Source organism: Somniosus microcephalus, unplaced genomic scaffold, assembly GCF_052327205.1.
Source record: "Somniosus microcephalus isolate GS21.2 unplaced genomic scaffold, FLI_Smic_1.0 unresolved_chr1, whole genome shotgun sequence".
NCBI classification, from domain to species: domain Eukaryota; kingdom Metazoa; phylum Chordata; class Chondrichthyes; order Squaliformes; family Somniosidae; genus Somniosus; species Somniosus microcephalus.
The window spans coordinates 37,825,247-37,840,618 of record NW_028225179.1 but is presented as its reverse complement, the minus strand read 5'-3'; the positions used below and the strand labels follow the sequence as shown (position 1 = coordinate 37,840,618).

The 15,372-nt window shown below is 53.0% G+C and overlaps 1 protein-coding gene across 1 annotated transcript in view; it reads right to left on the bottom strand.

Moving 5' to 3' along the window:
• The window catches only part of eif3c (eukaryotic translation initiation factor 3, subunit C), a 56,344-nt gene that overhangs the window by 14,661 nt on the left and 26,311 nt on the right, over positions 1–15,372 (bottom strand). Inside the window, exons 9-13 of the mRNA XM_085974464.1 lie at positions 9,864–10,026; positions 9,296–9,399; positions 6,939–7,080; positions 2,753–2,878; positions 14–107 (exon numbers count right to left, since the gene is read on the bottom strand). Of these exons, the coding sequence (XP_085830590.1) occupies positions 14–107; positions 2,753–2,878; positions 6,939–7,080; positions 9,296–9,399; positions 9,864–10,026 (629 nt within the window). The remainder of the gene's footprint in view (positions 1–13; positions 108–2,752; positions 2,879–6,938; positions 7,081–9,295; positions 9,400–9,863; positions 10,027–15,372) is intronic.

The window sequence follows — 15,372 nt, the reverse complement described above, 5'->3', positions numbered from 1 at the left end:
TTTATCCCCTTACCTTGCGAGTGGGGGTCTGTGCTCTGCATGATTTTAGTGAACTCCTCGTCCATACGCTCCACGAGCGTGAGAATACAGCCTCGCACCCTGTATGGCTGGGGGGGAAGAGAAGAGACAGGGGTTAGGGGGGCTCGGAGAGAGAGACGGGGTTAGGGGTGGCTCGGAGAGAGAGACGGGGTTGGGGGAGCTCGGAGAGACGGGGTTAGGGGGGCTCGGAGAGACGGGGGTTAGGGGGGCTCGCAGAGACGGGGGTTAGGGGGGCTCGCAGAGACGGGGGTTAGGGGGGCTCCGAGAGCCGGGGGTTAGGGGGGCTCTGAGAGAGAGACGGGGTTAGGGGGGCTCGCAGAGACGGGGTTAGGGGGGCTCGCAGAGACGGGGTTAGGGGGGCTCGCAGAGACGGGGGTTAGGGGGGCTCCGAGAGACGGGGGTTAGGGGGGCTCTGAGAGAGAGACGGGGTTAGGGGGGCTCCGAGAGACGGGGTTAGGGGGGCTCCGAGAGACAGACGGGATTAGGGGGGCTCGGAGAGAGAGAGGGGGTTAGGGGGGCTCGGAGAGAGAGACGGGGTTAGGGGGGCTCGGAGAGACGGGGTTAGGGGGGCTCGGAGAGAGAGAGGGGGTTAGGGGGGCTCCGAGAGACAGACGGGATTAGGGGGGCTCGGAGAGAGAGAGGGGGTTAGGGGGGCTCGGAGAGAGAGACGGGGTTAGGGGGGCTCCGAGAGACGGGGTTAGGGGGGCTCGGAGAGACAGACGGGATTAGGGGGGCTCGGAGAGAGAGACGGGGTTAGGGGGGCTCGGAGAGACGGGGTTAGGGGGGCTCGGAGAGAGAGAGGGGGTTAGGGGGGCTCCGAGAGACAGACGGGATTAGGGGGGCTCGGAGAGAGAGAGGGGGTTAGGGGGGCTCGGAGAGAGAGACGGGGTTAGGGGGGCTCGGAGAGACGGGGTTAGGGGGGCTCGGAGAGACGGGGTTAGGGGGGCTCCGAGAGCCGGGGGTTAGGGGGGCTCCGAGAGCCGGGGGTTAGGGGGGCTCCGAGAGAGAGACGGGGTTAGGGGGGCTCGGAGAGAGAGACGGGATTAGGGGGGCTCGGAGAGAGAGAGGGGATTAGGGGGGCTCGGAGAGAGAGAGAGGGGGTTAGGGGGGCTCGGAGAGAGAGACGGGGTTAGGGGGGCTCGGAGAGACGGGGGTTAGGGGGGCTCCGAGAGCCGGGGGTTAGGGGGGCTCCGAGAGAGAGACGGGGTTAGGGGGGCTCGGAGAGACGGGATTAGGGGGGCTCCGAGAGCCGGGGGTTAGGGGGGCTCCGAGAGAGAGACGGGATTAGGGGGGCTCGGAGAGAGAGACGGGGTTAGGGGGGCTCCGAGAGAGAGACGGGGTTAGGGGGGCTCCGAGAGAGAGACGGGGTTAGGGGGGCTCCGAGAGAGAGACGGGATTAGGGGGGCTCGGAGAGAGAGACGGGATTAGGGGGGCTCCGAGAGAGAGACGGGATTAGGGGGGCTCCGAGAGCCGGGGGTTAGGGGGGCTCCGAGAGAGAGACGGGATTAGGGGGGCTCCGAGAGAGAGACGGGGTTAGGGGGGCTCGGAGAGAGAGACGGGGTTAGGGGGGCTCGGAGAGAGAGACGGGGTTAGGGGGGCTCGGAGAGACGGGGTTAGGGGGGCTCGGAGAGACGGGGTTAGGGGGGCTCGGAGAGACGGGGTTAGGGGGGCTCGGCGAGAGAGACGGGGTTAGGGGGGCTCGGAGAGAGAGACGGGGTTAGGGGGGCTCCGAGAGAGAGACGGGGTTAGGGGGGCTCCGAGAGAGAGACGGGGTTAGGGGGGCTCGGAGAGAGAGGGGGTTAGGGGGGCTCGGAGAGAGAGACGGGGTTAGGGGGGCTCCGAGAGAGAGACAGGGTTAGGGGGGCTCGGAGAGAGAGACGGGATTAGGGGGGCTCCGAGAGAGAGACGGGGTTAGGGGGGCTCCGAGAGAGAGACGGGGTTAGGGGGGCTCGGAGAGAGAGACGGGGTTAGGGGGGCTCCGAGAGAGAGACGGGGTTAGGGGGGCTCCGAGAGAGAGAGACGGGATTAGGGGGGCTCCGAGAGAGAGAGACGGGGTTAGGGGGGCTCGGAGAGAGAGGGGGTTAGGGGGGCTCGGAGAGAGAGACGGGATTAGGGGGGCTCGGAGAGAGAGACGGGGTTAGGGGGGCTCGGAGAGAGAGACGGGGTTAGGGGGGCTCGGAGAGAGAGACGGGATTAGGGGGGCTCCGAGAGAGAGACGGGGTTAGGGGGGCTCGGAGAGAGAGACGGGATTAGGGGGGCTCGGAGAGAGAGACGGGGTTAGGGGGGCTCGGAGAGAGAGACGGGGTTAGGGGGGCTCCGAGAGAGAGAGGGGGTTAGGGGGGCTCGGAGAGAGAGAGGGGGTTAGGGGGGCTCGGAGAGAGAGACGGGATTAGGGGGGTTCCGAGAGAGAGACGGGGTTAGGGGGGCTCGGAGAGAGAGACGGGGTTAGGGGGGCTCCGAGAGAGAGACGGGGTTAGGGGGGCTCGGAGAGAGAGAGGGGGTTAGGGGGGCTCGGAGAGAGAGACGGGGTTAGGGGGGCTCCGAGAGAGAGACGGGGTTAGGGGGGCTCCGAGAGAGAGACGGGGTTAGGGGGGCTCCGAGAGAGAGACGGGATTAGGGAGGCTCGGAGAGAGAGGGGGTTAGGGGGGCTCGGGTGTTCAGAGGAGGCGGGAGGGGAGAGCGAGACGGGGTGAGGAGAGGGAGATATTATTACCTGTTCTGCGATTGTGAGGTTCTCCGAATCCTCGCCAATGTTTTCACCAATAAAGATGTTGGGGCTCTCGAACAGGATGTCGAGCAGATTGTCCACACAACCAAGGCACTTCCGCCACATATCTTGCTGCATAGGAGGAGGAGGTAACATCAGACAGTTTAGTGGGAGCTTTACTCTGTATCTAACCCGTGCTGTACCTGCCCTGGGAGTGTTTGATGGGACAGTGTAGTGGGAGCTTTACTCTGTATCTAACCCGTGCTGTACCTGCCCTGGGAGTGTTTGATGGGACAGTGTAGAGGGAGCTTTACTCTGTATCTAACCCGTGCTGTACCTGCCCTGGGAGTGTTTGATGGGGACAGTGTAGAGGGAGCTTTACTCTGTATCTAACCCTGTGCTGTACCTGCTCTGGGAGTGTTTGATGGGACAGTGTAGAGGGAGCTTTACTCTGTATCTAACCCGCGCTGTACCTACCCTGGGAGTGTTTGATGGGACAGTGTAGAGGGAGCTTTACTCTGTATCTAACCCGCGCTGTACCTGCCCTGGGAGTGTTTGATGGGACAGTGTAGAGGGAGCTTTACTCTGTATCTAACCCGTGCTGTACCTGCCCTGGGAGTGTTTGATGGGACAGTGTAGAGGGAGCTTTACTCTGTATCTAACCCGTGCTGTACCTGCCCCGGGAGTGTTTGATGGGACAGTGTAGAGGGAGAATTACTCTGTATCTAACCCGTGCTGTACCTGCCCTGGGAGTGTTTGATGGGGACAGTGTAGAGGGAGAATTACTCTGTATCTAACCCGTGCTGTACCTGCCCTGGGAGTGTTTGATGGGACAGTGTAGAGGGAGCTTTACTCTGTATCTAACCCGTGCTGTACCTGCCCCGGGAGTGTTTGATGGGACAGTGTCGAGGGAGCGTTACTCTGTATCTAACCCATGCTGTACCTGCCCTGGGAGTGTTTGATGGGACAGTGTAGAGGGAGCTTTACTCTGTATCTAACCCATGCTGTACCTGCCCTGGGTGTGTTTGATGGGACAGTGTCGAGGGAGCGTTACTCTGTATCTAACCCATGCTGTACCTGCCCTGGGAGTGTTTGATGGGACAGTGTAGAGGGAGCTTTACTCTGTATCTAACCCATGCTGTACCTGCCCTGGGTGTGTTTGATGGGACAGTGTAGAGGGAGCTTTACTCTGTATCTAACCCCGTGCTGTACCTGCCCCGGGAGTGTTTGATGGGGACAGTGTAGAGGGAGCTTTACTCTGTATCTAACCCGTGCTGTACCTGCCCTGGGAGTGTTTGATGGGACAGTGTAGAGGGAGCTTTACTCTGTATCTAACCCGTGCTGTACCTGCCCTGGGAGTGTTTGATGGGACAGTGTAGAGGGAGCTTTACTCTGTATCTAACCCGTGCTGTACCTGCCCTGGGAATGTTTGATGGGACAGTGTAGAGGGAGCTTTACTCTGTATCTAACCCGTGCTGTACCTGCCCTGGGAGTGTTTGCTGGGATAGTGTCGAGGGAGCTTTACTCTGTATCTAACCCGTGCTGTCCCTGCCCTGGGAGTGTTTGATGGGGACAGTGTAGAGGGAGCTTTACTCTGTATCTAACCCGTGCTGTACCTGCCCTGGGAGTGTTTGATGGGACAGTGTAGAGGGAGCTTTACTCTGTATCTAACCCGTGCTGTACCTGCCCTGGGAGTGTTTGATGGGACAGTGTAGAGGGAGCTTTACTCTGTATCTAACCCGTGCTGTACCTGCCCTGGGAATGTTTGATGGGACAGTGTAGAGGGAGCTTTACTCTGTATCTAACCCGTGCTGTACCTGCCCTGGGAGTGTTTGCTGGGATAGTGTCGAGGGAGCTTTACTCTGTATCTAACCCGTGCTGTCCCTGCCCTGGGAGTGTTTGATGGGACAGTGTAGAGGGAGCTCTACACTGTATATAACCCGTGCTGTACCTGCCCTGGGAGTGTTTGATGGGACAGTGTAGAGGGAGCTTTACTCTGTATCTAACCCTGTGCTGGACCTGCCCTGGGAGTGTTTGATGGGACAGTGTAGAGGGAGCTTTACTCTCTATCTAACCTATGCTGGACCTGCCCTGGGAGTGTTTGATGGGACAGTGTAGAGGGAGCTTTACTCTCTCTCTAACCTATGCTGTACCTGCCCTGGGAGTGTTTGATGGGACAGTGTAGAGGGAGCTTTACTCTGTATCTAACCCGTGCTGTACCTGCCCTGGGAGTGTTTGATGGGACAGTGTAGAGGGAGCTTTACTCTGTATCTAACCCGTGCTGTACCTGCCCTGGGAGTGTTTGATGGGACAGTGTAGAGGGAGCATTACTCTGTATCTAACCCGTGCTGTACCTGCCCTGGGAGTGTTTGATGGGACAGTGTAGAGGGAGCTTTACTCTGCATCTAACCCGTGCTGTACCTGCCCTGGGAGTGTTTGATGGGACAGTGTAGAGGGAGCTTTACTCTGTATCTAACCCGTGCTGTACCTGCCCTGGGAGTGTTTGATGGGACAGTGTAGAGGGAGCTCTACACTGTATATAACCCGTGCTGTACCTGCCCTGGGAGTGTTTGATGGGACAGTGTGGAGGGAGCTTTACTCTGTATCTAACCCGTGCTGTACCTGCCCTGGGAGTGTTTGAAGGGACAGTGTAGAGGGAGCTTTACTCTGTATCTAACCCTGTGCTGTACCTGCCCTGGGAGTGTTTGATGGGACAGTGTAGAGGGAGCTTTACTCTGTATCTAACCCGTGCTGTACCTGCCCTGGGAGTGTTTGATGGGACAGTGTAGAGGGGGCTTTACTCTGTATCTAACCCGTGCTGTACCTGCCCTGGGAGTGTTTGAAGGGACAGTGTAGAGGGAGCTTTACTCTGTATCTAACCCGTGCTGTCCCTGCCCTGGGAGTGTTTGATGGGACAGTGTAGAGGGAGCTTTACTCTGTATCTAACCCGTGCTGTACCTGCCCTGGGAGTGTTTGATGGGACAGTGTAGAGGGAGCTTTACTCTGTATCTAACCCGCGCTGTACCTGCCCTGGGAGTGTTTGATGGGACAGTGCAGAGGGAGCTTTACTCTGTATCTAACCCGTGCTGTACCTGCCCCGGGAGTGTTTGATGGGACAGTGTAGAGGGAGCTTTACTCTGTATCTAACCCGTGCTGTACCTGCCCTGGGTGTGTTTGATGGGGACAGTGTAGAGGGAGCTTTACTCTATCTAACCCCATGCTGTACCTGCCCTGGGAGTGTTTGATGGGACAGTGTAGAGGGAGCTTTACTCTGTATCTAACCCGTGCTGTACCTGCCCTGGGAGTGTTTGATGGGACAGTGTAGAGGGAGCTTTACTCTGTATCTAACCCGTGCTGTACCTGCCCTGGGAGTGTTTGATGGGACAGTGTAGAGGGAGCTTTACTCTGTATCTAACCCGTGCTGTACCTGCCCTGGGAGTGTTTGATGGGACAGTGTAGAGGGAGCTTTACTCTGTATCTAACCCGTGCTGTACCTGCCCTGGGAGTGTTTGATGGGACAGTGTAGAGGGAGCTTTACTCTGTATCTAACCCATGCTGTACCTGCCCTGGGTGTGTTTGATGGGACAGTGTAGAGGGAGCTTTACTCTGTATCTAACCCCGTGCTGTACCTGCCCCGGGAGTGTTTGATGGGGACAGTGTAGAGGGAGCTTTACTCTGTATCTAACCCGTGCTGTACCTGCCCCGGGAGTGTTTGATGGGGACAGTGTAGAGGGAGCTTTACTCTGTATCTAACCCGTGCTGTACCTGCCCTGGGAGTGTTTGATGGGACAGTGTAGAGGGAGCTTTACTCTGTATCTAACCCGTGCTGTACCTGCCCTGGGAGTGTTTGATGGGACAGTGTAGAGGGAGCTTTACTCTGTATCTAACCCCGTGCTGTACCTGCCCTGGGAATGTTTGATGGGACAGTGTAGAAGGAGCTTTACTCTGTATCTAACCCCATGCTGTACCTGCCCTGGGAGTGTTTGATGGGACAGTGTAGAGGGAGCTTTACTCTGTATCTAACCCGTGCTGTACCTGCCCTGGGAGTGTTTGATGGGACAGTGTAGAGGGAGCTTTACTCTGTATCTAACCCGTGCTGTACCTGCCCTGGGAGTGTTTGACGGGACAGTGTGGAGGGAGCACCGACTAACTAGGGGGGGGGGGGGGGGGGGGGCTGATCTTCAGACCCTACCTTCATGCAGGAGGCGAGATTGGGATTGTAGTCATACAGCGATGCCACAATGTTGAACTTGATTTTCAAAGTGATGCCTTCTCCCAGGTTGTGCAAGGTTGCGATGGTGCACAGCTCCGTGAACATCTCGATCTGGGCGGCCCTGTGTAATTAGGGGGCAGAAAGAAATACCTGCATTGATATAGCACCTTTCACCACCTTAGGACGTCCCAAAGCGCTTCACAGCCAGTGCAGTACTTTCGGAAGTGCAGTCACTGTTGTAATGCGGGAAACGCGGCAGCAGATTTGCGCACAGCAAGATGACAATGACCAGATCATCTGTATTAGAGAGATGTTGGTTGAGGGATAAATATTGGCCCCAGGACACCGGGGAGAACTCCCCTGCTCTTCTTCGAAATAGCACTGTGGGATCTTTTACATCTGTGGGGGGGGGGGGGGGGGGGGGGGGAAGAGAGGGGAAGAGAGAGAGAGAGAGAGAGAGAGAGAGAGAGAGAGAGAGAGAGAGAGAGAGAGAGAGAGAGAGAGAGAGAGAGAGAGAGAGAGAGATAACGACCTTGGTTTACCGTCTCATCCGAAAGACGGCATTCCTCCGACAGTACAGCGCTCCCTCAGTACTGCCGCTCCGACAGTACAGCGCTCCCTCAGTACTGCCGCTCCGACAGTACAGCGCTCCCTCAATACTGCCGCTCCGACAGTACAGCGCTCCCTCAGTACTGCCGCTCCGACAGTACAGCGCTCCCTCAGTACTGCCGCTCCGACAGTACAGCGCTCCCTCAGTACTGCCCCTCCGACAGTGCGGCACTCCCTCAGTACTGCCCCTCCGACAGTGCGGCACTCCCTCAGTACTGACCCTCCGACAGTGCGGCACTCCCTCAGTACCGCCCCTCCGACAGTGCTGCACTCCCTCAGTACTGCCCCTCCGACAGTGCTGCACTCCCTCAGTACTGCCCCTCCGACAGTGCGGCACTCCCTCAGTACTGCCCCTCCGACAGTGCGGCGCTCGCTCAGTACTGACCCTCCGACAGTGCAGCACTCCCTCAGTACTGCCCCTCCGACAGTGCTGCACTCCCTCAGTACTGCCCCTCCGACAGTGCTGCACTCCCTCAGTACTGCCCCTCCGACAGTGCGGCGCTCCCTCAGTACAGCCCCTCCAACAGTGCTGCACTCCCTCAGTACTGCCCCTCCGACAGTGCTGCACTCCCTCAGTACTGCCCCTCCGACAGTGCGGCGCTCCCTCAGTACAGCCCCTCCGACAGTGCTGCACTCCCTCAGTACTGCCCCTCCGACAGTGCGGCACTCCCTCAGTACTGCACTGTAATGACTGCCTAGATTTTGTGCTCCAATCTCTGGAGTGGGACTTGAACCCGCAACCTTCTGACAGGAGGAGTGCATTTCGACCCGAGATTGACAAGGAAGCCCTGGTTAGACCACACCTGGAGCACTGTGAGCAGTTCTGGGCACATAGAAACAGAAGATAGGAGCAGGAGTAGGCCATTCGGCCCCTCGAGCCTGCTCTGCCATTCAATGAGATCATGGCTGATCATCCAAATTCAGTACCCTGTCCCTGCCTTCTCCCCATATCCCTTGATCCCTTTAGCCTTAAGAAATATATCTAACTCCTTCTTGAATATATTTGATGAATTGGCCTCAACTGCCTTCTGTGGTAGAGAATTCCACAGGTACACCACTCTCTGGGTGAAGAAATTCCTCCTCATCTCTGTCCTAAATGGCTTACCCCTTATCCTTAGACTGTGAGCCCTGGTTCTGGACTCCCCGGCCATCGGGAACATCCTTCCTGCGTCTAGTCTGTCTAGTCCTGTTAGAATTTGATAAGTTTCAATGAGATCCCCTCTCATTCTTCTAAACTCCAGCGAGTATAAGCCCAATCGACCCAATCTCTCCTCATATGTCATTCCTACCTTCCCAGGTATCAGTCTGGTGAATCTTCGCTGCACTCCCTCCATGGCAAGAACATCCTTCCTCAGATAAGGCAACCAAAACTGCCCCAAAAGGCTGTGGATGCTGAGGGTCAATTGGGGTTTTCAAGATCGAGAGCGATGGATTATCGTTGGGTAAGGGTATCAAGGGATATGGAGCCAAGGAGGGTAAATGGAGTTAAGATAGAGATCAGTCACAATCTGATAGAATGGTGGAGCAGGCTCGAGGGGCTGAATGGGCCTCCTCCTGTTCCTGTGTAACAGTCTCGAGGAGCTGAATGGGGCTCCTCCTGTTCCTGTGTAACAGGCTCGAGGGGCTGACTGGGCCCCCTCCTGTTCCTGTGTAACAGGCTCGAAGGGCTGAATGGCCTCCTCCTGTTCCCACGTACAGAGCAGATTCCCGCTGCCCTCGGAGATTACCTGTCTGTCCCCTTTTTCCCGCGAGCCTGTAAAATCTCGTTCAGTTTCTTCAATACCACGGCATGGTTTATCTCCGTGCCCTTGGCGAACATTTTCGGCTTCTCCTGAACAAGAGGAGAAAGAACAAATGATCAGCATCACCACCCCCACACACAGCAGGAAAGGCCCCAGGGGAGAGTGGAAGCCCGCAGGGGCCCGTACCCCGGGGAGAGTCGGTGCCCGTGGGGACCCGTAGCCCGGGGAGAGTCGGAGCCCGTGGGGACCCGTACCCCGGGGAGAGTCGGTGCCCGTGGGGACCCGTACCCCGGGGAGAGTCGGTGCCCGCGGGGACCCGTAGCCCGGGGAGAGTCGGAGCCCGCGGGGACCCGTACCCCGGGGAGAGTCGGTGCCCGTGGGGACCCGTAGCCCGGGGAGAGTCAGCGCCCGCGGGGACCCGTACCCCGGGGAGAGTCGGTGCCCCTGGGACCCGTACCCCGGGGAGAGTCGGAGCCCGCGGGGACCCGTACCCCGGGGAGTCGGTGCCCCTGGGACCCGTACCCCGGGGAGAGTTGGCGCCCGTGATACGTACCGAGACCATGGGAGCACCGCCCTTGACTGGTTTCCACTCGCCCCCCTCGTTGTCCTCCTCGTCCTCTTCCTCATTCCTCTTCTTGTCTTTCCTTTCCATCCTTTTTTTCATCTTATCGTCCTTCTTCTTTTCTGCGGCACGTTTTTCTTCTTCTGTAGGCTGCCTGCGGGCGAGACAGAGGGTTACATGACGGATCGAGGTGTCTCTCTCCCCGCTGTCACCCTGTATATAATATAACCCCCCCGAACTCCTCGCTGTGACTCTCTCCCCGCTATCCGTTACCCTGTATATAATATAACCCCCCTGAACCCCTCGAGGTGACTCTCTCCCGCTATCTGTCACCCTGTATACAATATAACCCCCCCGGACTCCTCGCTGTGACTCTCTCCCGCTATCTGTCACCCTGTATATAATATAACCCCCCCGAACCCCTCGCTGTGACTCTCTCCCGCTATCTGTCACCTTGTATATAATATAACCCCCCCGAACTGCTCGCTGTGACTCTCTCCCCGCTATCTGTCACCCTGTATATAATATAACCCCCCGAACCCCTCGATGTGACTCTCTCCCCGCTATCCGTTACCCTGTATATAATATAAGCCCCCGAACCCCTCGAGGTGACTCTCTTCAAGAAATAGTTGTTAGAATTAAAACCCATCTTTGAACCTTAGAACAGATACTGACAACATGCAGCCGGGAACAGAGAGCATAAATGCCAGCAAGGTCGAATATCAAGCATCAAGACAAATAGAAATGATAAGGGAATCGTAAAATGCAAAACATCACAGGGTGGTGGGATAATAGACAAAAAGTGGAGCCAAAAAGACATAAAATGTCCTTAAAGAAACATAACAAAACATTCCTCAGAAAGATGAGGGAGGCCTCGTCAGTCATGCAGAAAGGGACGGCGAGGGATGCCTTCCCGCTTCACAATTGGACAATAGGATGGGGGATCAAATGATTGACACCAAGCGATTACCAGCCCACCGAAATAACCATAAATATAGACGACCGAGAGAGGAAATCAGGCAGTTGGGGCGAAGGCTTCCCCGAGGTGGCTACGGCCTAACACCTTGGTCAAGTTAAGCCTCTGAGGTGGCTGACGGCCTCACACCTCCAACAGCTCGAGAGATGACCCAACGGAAGTGACCGCTGCAGCAGACTGCAGGAATCCACCCAATCCGAGACCACCGTACTGCCTTCCCCGTCCGTCCAGTCGTGACATTCCGATTCGGGAGTCGTAGATCGTTCCTACCGTCACGGGTTGCATGTCTATTATACTCAGCTTAAACATTGGCCCAGAACTTCGGGTCTCCACGGGTGAGTACGCACGGGATACTCACCCGTAGGCCCAATGGAAGTGCCGGTTTCGTGCATGCACTGCACATGCGCGGGAAACCGGAACTTCCGTTCCCTTAAAGGAAGGGGTTCAGAAGTCGAACGCGTGCGCCGGAGAGGCAGCGCGGACGCCTGGAACTTACGTTTTTTTTGCAGGTTTCTCCGGGAGGGTAAGTCTCCAGGAGGTACACATGTAAAAAGCAGTCGCAAGGCCTGCTTTTAACAAGGTAAGTGGTGAAGTAATTAAAATTAAAACATTTTTTCCACAGGTTTATTATTTTTAAATACTTTAAAGAAAGGTAAGTTTATTTTTAGCCCCGTTAGAAAATGTAATTAATTTTTTCAAAAATTTAAATTATTGTTTAAAAGTTATTTTATGTAATTTAGTTATTTTAAAAATGTGATGGTTTTTTAAAAATTTATTTGAGGTTTTAGTGATGTTTTGGGGCTTATAGTATTTATAGGTTTGACAGCCCTTCCTGTCAAGCTTATGAATGAAGCATTCCCTGCTACCATTGGCTCTCCATGGCCCACGTGATCCCAGGGGACGCTTCGAACTAACTGCGCCCCTGGGATACGCAAGCACTGCGCGCCGGCAGTTGGAGGAGGCCCAGGATCGGAATCCCACGGGGGCCCACAGCTCAACGGCCGGCGCGCTAGGTAAGTGCAGGTCGGGGGCTTGCACCCGCGGGAAGCCCCCGACCCGAATTTCTGGGCCCATATGTAATATCTGATTATGCTTTAAAGCTGTAGCTCTTGTGTCTTGTCTTGGATTTTGGAAGTTTTAAGAATGTGTGAATAAGATTGTGCCCCAAGAATTAGGAAAAAGAACTTTGAACTAATTTAAGTTAAGCTGGTGTGTAAAAACTGAGAACAACAACAAAAAGTTTGTTTAACAAAAGATTAAGTTTCAGTCTAAGATTTAACCTTGGAGTCGCGGTTGCTATGGTGAAATCTTCCAAAGCAGTTTGATTTGATTTGCTTAAATGTGAAAAACTAATTTTTCTCCAGTTATATTCAATGTTTTTACAGTATATTGGAAAGGCATCTGAAGAAAGGACAATAAGAAATGATGACGTAATTTACTGTTTTCTGCAAGAATGTGCTATTTTGTTTTGGTTTATCTGTTCTGTTCGTGTTTAGTTAAATCGTGAAAACACAACTGTCTTTTTCGATCGGGAAAGTTGTTTCTAATTTACGTGAAGTGACGCAATTGCGTGCGCCTGATAATGTTTTGCTCCACCTTCTTAAAAACCTGCAAAGGAGTTAACCCTTTCCACTGACAGCTGTTTAAGTTCACCAAGCAACAACTTTAGTATGAAATTTAAAGATATTGGACATTATTAAATTTAAGTTTCTTAATTTTAAGTTAAATTTCCCCACAGTGACAGAAGGAAAATTATGATTTGATAAATTAACCCCTTGCGCTCTAAGCAGAGTCACAATGGATTATCTTCTTTCTTTTGTTATATGGAAGTTACCTTGTAAACTAATTGCAGCACTTCTGTCTCTAATGTTAAAACACTGTGTAAGCTACCTAGCCTGAGAATCACTTGTTTCTGAAATTGGAAATGGAGGATAAATTGATAGAAATGAAATTGAGCATTGATAAAACCTGTCAGTTCAACAATACTGCTGTTTGGATTTTGGGATCATTTTGTAATAACAAAATGGACTCAGGCACTATATATTGGGTTACTTTTGGGAAAATAAAAGATCCTCTAAAATAATGATAAATAAAAAGTGTTACTAACTTGGACCAAGTGAGAATGTTTGATATGTTTTCAATCTTAAATATTGTACTGGACAGTAAAGTTCCTCCAGGGCTCACGAATGATAATTAATGGGATGTGTAAAATGGAGAGAGGAAGTGATTGAGGGCGCAAGATAGAAACTGGAAAATTACACCACCGAATGGGAATTTTCCAAACTTTCTAGTGAGAGTCAGGAAAGTGTAGTTAAGAATAATAAATTGATAGCTTTCTCTTGGAGACATTTGTGTCTGTGCCTATAATGAAAGAGTTGGAATAAACGGGTCTTTTTCCGAGTGGCGGGCAGTGACTAGTGGGGTAACGCAGGGATCGGTCCTGGGACCCCAGCTATTCACAATATATATTAATGATCTAGACAAGGGAACTAGATGTAATATCTCCAAATTTGCAGACGACACAAAGCTGGGTGGGTGTGTGTGCTGTGAGGAGGATGCCGAGAAACTCCAGGATGATTTGGACAGGTTGGGTGATTGGGCAAAAGCATGGCAGATGCAATATAACGTGGATAAATGTGAGGTTATCCACTTTGGTGGCAAAAACAGGAAGGCAGATTATCTGAATGTACTTCCCCTTCTCCCAACCTATTGCCAATGAGACCTGGGTGTCCTTGTGCACCAGTCGCTGAAGGTAAGCATGCAGGTGCAGCAGGCGGTTAAGAAGGCAAATGGTATGTTGGCCTTCGTAGCGAGAGGGTTTGAGTACAGGAACAAGGATGTCTTGCTGCAGTTGTACAGGGCCTTGGTGAGACCACATCTAGAGTATTGTGTGCAGTTTTGGTCGCCTTATCTGAGGAAGGATGTTCTTGCCATGGAAGGAGTTCAGCGAAGATTCATCAGGCGGATACCTCGGATGGCAGGAATGACGTATGAGGAGAGATTGGGTCGATTGGGCTTGTACTTGCTGGAGTTTAGAAGAATGAGAGGGGATCTCATTGAAACGTATAAAATTCTGACAGGACTGGACAAACTAGATGCAGGAAGGATGTTCCCGATGGTCAGGGAGTCCAGAGCCAGGGGTCACAGTCTAAGGATAAGGGGTAGGCCATTTAGGATAGAGATGAGGAGGAATTTCTTCACCCAGAGAGTGGTGAACCTGTGGAATTCTCTACCACAGAAGGCAGTAGAAGCCAATTCATTAAATATATTCAAGAAGGAGTTGGATATATTTCTTAAGGCTAAAGGGATCCAGGGGTATGGGGAGATAGCAGGGATGAAATTGGATGATCAGCCATGATTGCACTGAATGGCGGAGCAGGCTCGAGGGGCCGAATGGCCTACTCCTGCCTTCTATGTTTCTATGTTTCTAGGAGAGCGAAACAACCTTTAAAGCATTGACACATACTCCATCGAGAAACTATCTAATTAATGAAACAATCAGAATAGAGTTAAACACACTGGTACCTGTTAGAGGGATTGAAGTTGAAGTGGAGAGTTGCATGGAATTTGGATTGGGATAATCGAGGGCTAAGGAGAAATCATGTTTAGTAAGAATTATCCACAAGATGGATATGAGTAAAAGAGAGATCTGGAGAATCTTTTAAGTTGATTAGATGTTAAACTGTAATAATGATGTTTTGTAGGTAACAGAGTGTGGGAAAAACCAGTACGAATCCAGAATGAGGTGGTTATGGTGGTGCCTCCTGTGTCACTACTACCGCAACTACCATGCTTTACAGGTCTAACAGGACCTGTCCCATCAACCAACACGTTATACTCAATATCAAAACCTATGCTCAAATGAAACTGACAGTAAATGGGATACTTAAGTAGGGGCTGCCCAATTGTGTGGCATAGTTCGGGACATATATTCCCCTGTTGTGAGGGTTTCAGTGAGCTCATGATATGACTGAACTCCTCCCTAAAGCATTTTTATGTTTTGGAGCAAGACAACTCGAGAATGGATACTGAAATTGACAGCATAGAGGACAACTCACACTGGTGGGATATTGGGCTTAATACATCAGCACACCCGTAGGTTCGTATTATTTCACACGCTCTGGTAGTTATCCAACTTGTAATGATAGTGTATTGGATATATGTATTCACTATGTAGTAAGACTTTGATACATAAGCCAATTGGGTACTCATGCCTATGACTAACCAGCACTAACAAATTAATTGAGCACACTAAAAGAGAAGATCTGAAGCAATGTAGAGGAGACCCCAGGCGGGGTAACATCAGGAAAGATAGAAGAAACAGAGGATACCCAAGGTGGGGCAGAATTGGAACACCGGAACAGTGAATTGAATTTGAGTAAGGGGGTCAGAGGTTGCTCCTTTCTCCTCAAAGGAATGGACTGTAAGGAAGGGAGAAATCTTCAAGACTCCCTACTAACTAACGCCCAAGTTGAGAGAGCAATAAGAGCTACAGGAAACTCTCGATTTACCGGCACCCAAACA